This window comes from Pseudorca crassidens, chromosome 2 (assembly GCF_039906515.1).
Source record: "Pseudorca crassidens isolate mPseCra1 chromosome 2, mPseCra1.hap1, whole genome shotgun sequence".
NCBI classification, from domain to species: Eukaryota; Metazoa; Chordata; class Mammalia; order Artiodactyla; family Delphinidae; genus Pseudorca; species Pseudorca crassidens.
In genome coordinates, this window is record NC_090297.1 from 47,795,930 (window position 1) to 47,805,818 (window position 9,889).

Genomic DNA, 9,889 nt, shown 5'->3' on the forward strand with positions numbered 1-9,889 from the left:
CCTTGGACACAAAATCGGGGCATGTACGCTATTCCCCCCACCACCACCAACTGATTCCATTTCAGTCAATGGTCACACTGCACATCTGCTGAATACCCCAAACCAATGACCTGTAGTGGGCTTATTTTGAATTCTGCATAGGCTGAGATCACCTTAGAAATACTTGACTTCATATGGTGCACCCTCCTAGATTTCAAGCACTAGACAAAGATCTAAGTAAGAGCTGGGTTGAAAGGAATGTGCAGATGGAACTTGGAAAGTCGACTGTTGGATAAAGTCCCATCAGGTACAGTCCCGAGGGAGGAAACAAGTTTGCTGAGAGAGAAAAATGGGTTATCAAGTCCAAGCCCAAAGAATAATTATTAGAGAAAGATTGTACAAGAATATTCTGTAACATCTCCCACACAGGTCACTACGAGTGTTCATTCATTCATTCAACCTGTATTGAGTAATTTTTTCCAGGTGGGAGACACAGAGGATGCAGGGATGACGAAATAGTTTATAGTACAGTGGATGAGTAGATGAGGTTCAAGTTACTCCCATTGCATTGGGCTACTCATGTCTCAGGGCCTTAAGTCAAATCCTTCTTCTCTCTGATGCCCTTCCCTCCTCCTTCCAATTACCTGCCAAGATTTATCCATTCTTCTAGATAACTCACCTTTTTTCCTGACCACCTCCCCACTGCTACTATAGATCTGACCACATCTCTCTCTGCACCCCTACTGAGAGAGAAATCTGTTACAGCACTTACAATATTCGATTGCACTTATTTGGCATGTAGCAGGCACCAAGTAAACATCTGACATAAATATTTGAATAAATGAATGAATGAGCCATCATCCACTTTCCCATCTTCTCCCTCCTCCATGTTGGGTTGGGCTGTCTTCCCAGCGTCTGCTCTAATCCAAAGGATGGATCTGTTTCCAAGTCTCGGTGCTTCTTTTCTGCCTTGTCCTGCTAGTTAACCGAGCAAAGTAGAAGGGTGGGAGACAGCTCTAAGGAGAGCACTTACACTTTGTTCCAAATCTCATTAGCAGAGCTTGGCGTTTTAGGAAATGAGCTAATGTGGTTATTCTCTCGATGGCAGACGATTACAACAAGACAGTGGGTGTGGAAGACATCATTCCTCTGGTGCAAGGTGGCAGCCCTGGCTGGGCAGGTGGCTTGACACATGACAGGAGCATCATTACATATCGTTCCTGGGGGAGGTCATTAAAGTATAACCCTGTTGTTATTGATTTTGAGGTAAGTCTTTTCGCAGTTGAAGAAACTCTACGTTCACGAGGAATGAAAGTGAAGCAGACCAGATCATTTCATATTTCTTATTATAAGCCCATCAGAGAACAAGATTAAATGTAACGGCACGCTGAACTGGTGGCCTTCCCCGTCTGACTACGGGGATACGTGACTCTAGACTCAGGCCACAGGAGAGCTGGGATCACAAGCTTACTATCCGGCCAGGGCCTAGATTTACACTCGTAGTCCCAGAATTTCTTCGGGATTAAGCCACCTTAGAAAAATAACAACTCACATACATAAAAGACTTTAAAAATCACATCTGTTAAGTTGGAAGTTGGCAAACTTTTTCTGTAAAGGACCAGATAGTAAATATTTTAGGCTCTGTGGGCCACATACAGTCCCTTTCATACAAGTTCTTCTTCTACTTTTTTTTTTTTTTGCAATCTTGTAAAAATGTAAACATCATTCTTAGCTCAAAGGGCATACAGAAACAAGCGTGGGCTGAGTATGATTTCAAGCTATAGTTTGCTGCCCCTCCCTGCTCTACGTGGTCTCATCACAATGACCTCTGGCACAGATGGGATTCTCCCCATCGAAAAATTAGGAAACTGAGGCTCCAAGTCATCAAGTGAATCGTTTCAGGTCACAGAGCTCATATGTGGCAGTACCTGGATCCCAGACCTTTGGACTTAATGTCCAGTTCTCTCTTCCCTGTAACCTAGCACCTGCCTTAAAGCCATGGTTCCCAGCCACCGGGGTCAATTTTGCTCCCCTAGGAGACATTTGGCAATGTCTGAAGACATTTTTTTTTTTTTTTTTTTTGCGGTACGCGGGCCTCTCACTGCTGTGGCCTCTCCCGTTGCGGAGCACAGGCTCCGGACGTGCAGGCTCAGCGGCCATGGCTCACGGGCCCAGCCGCTCTGCGGCACGTGAGATCTTTCCGGACCAGGGCACGAACCCGTGTCCCCTGCATCGGCAGGCGGACTCTCAACCACTACGCCACCAGGGAAGCCCTGAGGACATTTTTGATTGTCACAACTGAGAAGATGCTACTGGCATCTAGTGGGTAGAGGCCAGGGATGCTGCCAAACATCCCCTAATCCACAGGATAGCTGCCCACAGCAAAGAAATATCTGGCCCCTAGTGTCAACAGTGCCAAAGTTGAGAAAGCTTGCCTTAAATCTCTAACCCCACAAAGGAAGTAAAATTGTATTCAAACTGCAAAGGAAGTGGATTGTTCTACCAGTATTGTCACACTATTCAATTCATATGCAAGCGTAGTTCATTAGAAAAAAGAGTTATATTTTGGGCTTTTAAATAAAATATTATTGTTTTCTTGGCCATTTTCCCTGACGTTGCTCATTTTCTATAGAGAGTTAAAAATTCCAGGTGTGGATACATTCCTTCTCTTAAAATATATACCAACAGTTAAACCTAAAAATCTATTATAACACCCTCTTCTCTATGAAGAAAGAGGTCAGATGGATTAACCCTGATTGCATTTCTTCTCCATGCATTAAGGGACCATTTTCACACACCTGTAATTCACATAGGGTCTAAAAATTGCTATCATCAAGCTATTAGTGATTTGGGCAAAACTGTAAAATTGCTATCAGGAGTAACATATAAACTTTCATGGTCAAGACGTGAGCTCTTTGTTTGCCTTGAGCAAAACTTCCAAGGGGAAGACTGACATTCGTGACTTGGAGAAGACCCAATTCTGTCTTTTGGGAGAGCCTGGGCATGAGGTGAACAAGATATAGTTTGGCTCATGGGTCAGCCACCTTTTTGATGTGTGACCTTGGATGAGTTACTTCATTTTCTGAGCTCCCGTTTTCTGCTCTGTAATATGGGCATAATAAAATGTTACATCCCAAGGTCAGGGAGAGAGAAGTGAGTACTTAGTAAATGTCAGTTGAGGAAGCAGGTTTGTGGAGGTTGCGTTAGCTGGCCAAATCTCAGAGCCGGGAAATGGTACAGCCCAACTGGAGCCAAGACTGACTGACGCTAACGTTCATGATCTCTTTGCAACCCATGATGCCCCCTGGAAGGCTGGCTTCGAATCATGAGGCTGTTGGCAGGTCATAGAGCAGGGGAGTGACACAGATAGAGCTGTGCTTTGAAAGGAAAATGCTCACAGAGGTATGAAGGATGAAGGAGAGACAGACAGACAGACTATGGCCATGGAGAGGAAGCCAGTTAGGGAGTTATTTGGAACCTGGTGCTCGGAGTGGAGTCTTATTCATTTGCCTATTCCAGAGCTCAGCAGTGCCTATTTATGGCAGGTGCTTAGATTGAGTGAATATAGGAATCATGCTGTGTGATGATGCTGTTATGGTATATATTATTATATGTTATATGTTATGTTATAGTGTGTTGATATCACACTACTTGCCTTCTCTGAATCTTTCCTCTCATTTGTAAAATGGGAACGAGACCGTTGCCAATATCTTTTCAAGCTCTAACATTTTAAGAATCATTTCTCCATCCCTCTTCCCTCTTTAAGTTCCACAGCCCTTCACAATCCTCTGCATGAGGATTTGGGGAAGAGAAAGGAGAGATGGGGGTCTGAGTGCTGACCTCCCCTGGAAGGTCAAAGGGAAGTTGCCCGTTGGTCCTGGCCTTCTCTGGAACTAAGAGTCATCTTTAACCGGGGCAGCCCTTTCTGTACTGATTTCCTAACAATGGGGCCAAATTCCCTGAACTTCCAGTAATGGTCTTCTCCCCTTGGCTGGGGGCCCAGCCAGTCCTGACAAGAGCAGCCTGGTGACCTCAGGCACAGCCCCCTGGCCACAGGTCAAGGTTTGTTTGCCATGGGTCTTTCTGTACACATCTCCAGGAACCCATTCAAAGCATGGCGAGTGCCCTACTGACCTCTGATTCTTGAGAAGTGAGTTTGCTCCAGTGGGGCTCAGTCCCATCTCTGAATGGCTCTGTGACCTTGGCAAATCCCTCCCCTCTCAGAGCCTCAGGTTACTCTCCTGCAAAATGAGAGATCTGGAAAAGAGATTTCATTTGATGGTTATGTGTTAAAATACATAGCCTTATAAGCATGCTGAAGACAACCATATATACATGCAATTTGAAAAATATAGGCTTTTTTTTTTTACTATCATCACATCTAACTAATAAAAATGGTGCTTTATTTTATACTGTTCTTCCTCTTTGCAGTGATATCTCACACTCATTACTTTTTTAGATCCTCACGTGAATTCTAAGAAGTAGGTTATTATACCCATTTTATAGAAAACAGGGCTCAGGCTTGGGGGCGAAAGTTACGAGTTCTGGGCCACACAGCTGGGAAGCGAGCAGCATTGATTTAGCTTTGACTATGTGACAGGTCTTCCCCATCTCTCAGCTTTAATCCTCACAGTAAACCTGGAGTGTAGGACTATTGTTCTCACTTTCCAGATGAGGAAGGAAGGCTTCATGTGTAACGGGACAGAGATCACACAGCTACAATTACAGAGCTGGGACCTGAAGCCAGATTTTCTAGCTGCAGAGTCAATGCTCTTTGCTACATCTACTACTTGCCAAGCAGGGGTTGACTCCCCCACACCCCCGCCCAAGGGGACATCTGGTGTCAGGAGACAGTTCTGGTTTTCACGACTAGGAGGTTCTACTGGCATCTAGTGCGTAGAGGCCAGCGATGCTGGTAAACACCCTACAATGCACAGGCCAGCCTGCCCCTGTCAACAAAGAATTGTCCAGCAGGAAATGCAATAGTGCCAAGGTTAAGAAACCCTAGACTACAGTCCTGCCTCGAATGGGCATATGTGAATGACTCCGCCACCATCATCCCCCCAACACCCTCAAATACACACAGGCAAACACCACATTCACACCATTAGGGGCGGTGCTCAGCAGTGGCAACATAACTGCATTAAGGACTTTACTAATTCCTGCAATGAAGGTTGACAATAAAAGACACACACATACACACACACACACACACACACACAAATATATAAATACTTTATACTCTTCCTGATTCCTAAAAGTGCTGGAGGGGGGCAGATGAGTTGGCACAGATAGCTTCTGGGCTCTTGTCTTCCTCTGGGACCACAGGTTTCAAAGTTAAGTAGGTTGGTGTTCAGCATGGTCCACTGTGTGGTCCTGAGCTGGTCACTCAAACACTCTGAGCCTCTGCTTCTTCATCCATGGGTTGGGGGATTCAGGATCCAATACAACTGGATAAAGTTGAGTGTCTGGCTCTGTGCCTGGCATGTAGCAGGCCTTCCAGAAGCTTGAAGGCCAGTTCTTGGGCTCTGGGAAGCTGGACAGAGCCCAGGGAGGGGCCCTCTGTTCTTTCTGTGCCCACAGTTGCAGCCCATCCATGAGATACTGCGGCACACGAACCTGGGGCCTCTGGAGACCAAGCGTCAGAACCTGCGGCGAGCCTTGGACCAGTACCTGATGGAATTCAATGACTGCCGCTGTGGGCCCTGCTTCAACAACGGGAAGCCCATCCTCGATGGTACCAGCTGCACATGTCAGTGCCCCCTGGGTCGCCAGGGCCTTGCCTGTGAGCAAATGGAGTCAGAGGGTAAGACCCGCACATCCTCACTCAAGTTCTAGCCTATCTCGGCTTAGAGGGGCCAGCACAGAAGGGACCTTTGGGGTTCCCAGCCTCTCTGTTCTATGCCCTCTTGCCCATTGCTCTAGGAACCCACATTCTGAGCTTTATGGCTGACCCCCTACATTTACTGGGTTTTATGCTTTCTCCTTGCCATTAGGACCCTCTCAGATGACGACTGTTTTTTACCAAGGTGTATATGGACAACAGGATTCATTTCCGGAGGGATGTATTCGTTTCCTAGGGCTGCCATAACAAATTACCAAAAGCTGGGTGGCTTAAAGCAATGGAAATGTATTGTCTCACACTTTTGGAGATTAGAAATCCCAAATCCAGGTGTACTGGCTAGGTGGCTTTCTTCTGGAGGCTCTGTGGGAGAATCTGGTCTCTCTCCTAGCCTCTGGCATGAGTCAGCAATGCCCGACATTCCTTGGCTTGTAGGTGCGCCATTCCAGTCTCTGCCTCTGTCTTCACATGGTGTTCTCCACTCTACGTCTCTGTTTTCTCTCTTATAAGAATACTAGTCATTGGATCAGGACCTATCCTGATCCAGCATGACATCATCTTAAGTTGAGTTTATCTGCAAAGATCTTATATCCAAATAAGGTAACATTCACAGGTAATGGAGTTTGAACTTCAACCTATCTTTTGGGGGACACAATACAACCCATTACAAGGGATAAGTAAGTTGTCATTATAGCACAAGGAGTCATGACTAAAAACAAGGTTGGGGCAAGTAACATAAAGCTTAATGTTTCAACGTTTAAACATATTAAGCTGCAGCACAAACCAACGGGTATCAGAAAAGAAGGTTCTCAAACGAGGGTTAGAAATCCATGTCCCTTAAAGATGAAGAAGTCTAGAGACCTGGGTGTGAATCTCAGCTATTTCACTAACTTACTGAGATACCAGTTAATTGTTTCTTCTTTCTGAGGCCTTTCTCATCTATGTTTCCCTTTGAGCTCCAAGAATCTCTACGCATGTTCTAATCCCTAAGCTTCCAATTTTCATGCATACTTGGTACATAGAATGATGGCAAAAATATGGGCTACCAAATCAATGTATAAATCAATCTCATTTGGCAACTGCGATGAAGAAAATGTAAAGAAAAAAAAAGTCTGGAAAACAAACAGCTGAAGCACAGTGTAGATGGGATAGGAGGCTGATTTTAAAATGAGATGACGGTGGGTTAAGATTTTCTCATTGGGAGAGTCGTTCTAAATGGGAGGCAGGATAGCATAGCTCTGGTGTCAAATAGGCCTTCACATCCCAGTGCTGCCAGTTTGCATGTTGGGTGGGCCTCCCCTGTAAAATGGGGATGATATCAGTACCTCCATCACAGGTTGCGTTGAGGGTTAAACTAGCTAACTTGTGTGGCGAGCTCAATTCTAATAAGTAAGAAGAAGATAGAGCCCTATTGGTAGAAGATCTGTCCTGGGTTGGGGCCACATCTAAATCCCTCCTTTGTGAGGTGAAGGGAGTACAAATTGGGTCCCAAAAAGATGCCTGGTATCCTGTAGGAGGAATTCTGAAAGGGGTGAGCCAGGATGGTGAGTGAATTCCAGAGTCCTTATGAAGGAGGATGCAGAGAACAAAAACCAAGCAGAACAATGACCAGGGCCAAGCCTGGTACAGTTTCCTCATGTGAATTGAAAAAAGGAACTGCCTGTTAGGTGGGTACATTGGGAGGAACAAAGAAAACCACTCGGGGTTGATACTGCCCAGCTCCAGACCCAGGGATTTCTTGACTTTTCAAGCAGAGTTTGGACTGGGTTTCAGCCCCATTTGCCTCATTGGCCAGGCAACTTTCTAGAGGGACCAAAGGTCAATGAACAGAAAGAACAACAAATTCTGTACCAGGCACTGTTGCAACACTTTATGGGCACGAACTCCTTTATTCCCCCAAGAATGTGATGAGATAAATATCAATACTATTATCTCCCCAATTCACAGATGAGGACACAGGGGCAGGAGGAAGGGGAGATAACCCGCTGAGTCATCTAGCTGGGGAGCGTCAAAGCCAGGATTTGGACCCAGGTGGTCTGATGTTAGAACCCAAGCTCTTAACTGTTACATTCTACCAATTGACATCCTAAGAGTCTGGAAATTTGGGGAATGGGGGTAGAGGGTCTGAGATGATTGCACTGACTATCATTTTGGGGAGTGGAGAGGGAGGGTATGGCCCAGGTCCTGGTTATCGGGCTGACCTGGCTTAAAGGGACAGACATGAGCTCTGCCTGGGTAATTAGAATTAGAGCATGTCAAGGGCCCTCAGAGCCAGTGACTTGCTTGGATCCCTGTTCACACAGCATAGAGCAAAGTGAACAGGGAGTGTGGACTACCTAGAGGTGCCTCTCCAATGATCCAGTGCTGGGCTTGGTGGTGGCCATGCTAAGTCATATGTACACATGATGGGCACTGGAGAAGGGGGACACAATGTCAATGATCAAGGGGGGTGGCAGGGCGCAGAGGGCTGGGTCGTCCTCACAGTCCCATTTCTCCTGCATGACTACAGTCAGCTGCAGGCAGCTCCCGGGTGTTCCATTAACCTTGTTCCATGCCCGAGGGGTATGGACCTCAGGTGGCCTTGGGACTATCAGACTAAACTTTCAGCCAGACAGAGATGGATCTGACAAGGAAGTCTAAGGTGGGGGAGTCAGCCACCATGGAGACCCATTGTCGTAGGTCCCGAGGGATTTTCCCCGCAAATCTTTGCCTGTGGGGACTGAGCCACAGAGGTGGGAGAAATAGAGAACCCCTCTGTGGCTGCCCCACCAGGGAGTGTAATGACAGAGCTGGAAGGGACTTGAAGATAATCTAATCCAATGATATTCACACTGAGATCTGAGGAACCTTGGGGTCTCCTAGGGGCTGCCCCAGAGGAGCAGGGCAAACCTGATAGACACCCACCTTCAAATAGAACAGCTTCACTTTCATCTGACTTCCATGCTGGGGCCCACATAAGAAGATTTCATTTAAGAAAAAAAAAAAACAGTAATGAAAAAAATAATGATGGAAAACCCTACTGGATCAGTCCACCCTTTTCCTTTACAGAGGTGAAAGCTCAGGCTGAGAGAGGAGATGGGATGGTCCAAAGGCACAGAGTCAGTAGGAGGCAGCAGCCCCAGGCTAGAGGGATTGTATCAACTGGATTTCTAGAGACAGCCCATGGTCAGTGCATGTGTTCTGATACTCTGTGCAGAGCATCTGTCACCCACCGTGGCCCCATCGTTGGAGTCTGAGTGGGGTTGATTTGCAAACCTTCATTTAAAAGCCCAGCTATCCTTTGCATAGGGTGTCTGGCTGGCCTTTGTGAAGCTCCAGCTGGGGTGAGTTCCCTGTCTGTACACTCACCACTGGCTCAGCGTCATTCTTCCAGAGATGCACGCCTCCCTGCCTCCCTCCGCTATCCATCTTCTGTGGAACCGCAGGTTCTAATTTCATGAGATGGGCTCCCAGCGGCCTCTTCTCACTCCATCCAGAGTTTCAAATTAAGTGCGAGGCAGTGAGCACAGAGGTCTGGGTTGGCTACGCGGAGGCATTTCCCCAAGGAGAGATTGCAGACCACTCTAGGGCAGCGGCATGGGCCTCACTCAACCAGCCAAGCTGCCGCTTGTATGCTAACCTCCTTGTGCCCTGGGAAATTATCCATGCAGGAGACAAGGCGGATGGTCACTGGGGCTGCTGGAGCTCATGGTCTGCTTGCAAATCGGGCACCCGGGAAAGGAGGAGAGAGTGTAACAATCCTGCACCCCAGAACGGAGGTACCTTGTGTCCGGGCCACAGAGTGCAAACCCAGGCATGCTGAGAGCTCTGGGCACAGGCTGCAGCTGAGGCAGCGGATGTCACTGCCTGAGCTGACCACTGGATACCGACCGACTTCACTCAGCTGACAGAAGACGCCAATCAACATGGACTTCTTCTTTGTCCTGGACCAGGCCATGCCATCAACAACCAACTGTTCTATTACCCACAAAACTCAGTCACAATTGGGTGTTGAGTGTTAATGGCTCATAGAGCTTTGGATCATCTAAAAAATAAATAAATAAAAGAAAGAAGAAAGAAAAGAAGAAA

At 46.8% G+C, this 9,889-nt stretch overlaps 1 protein-coding gene across 2 annotated transcripts in view; it reads left to right on the forward strand.

Annotated features, from left to right (window-relative positions):
* The window catches only part of C8A (complement C8 alpha chain), a 65,409-nt gene extending 55,520 nt beyond the window's left edge, over positions 1 to 9,889 (forward strand). For both annotated transcript variants that reach the window (XM_067726311.1, XM_067726312.1), the window contains 3 exons: positions 1,088 to 1,245; positions 5,563 to 5,785; positions 9,472 to 9,889. In XM_067726311.1, the coding sequence (XP_067582412.1) occupies positions 1,088 to 1,245; positions 5,563 to 5,785; positions 9,472 to 9,623 (533 nt within the window). In that variant the 3' untranslated portion in view covers positions 9,624 to 9,889. The remainder of the gene's footprint in view (positions 1 to 1,087; positions 1,246 to 5,562; positions 5,786 to 9,471) is intronic.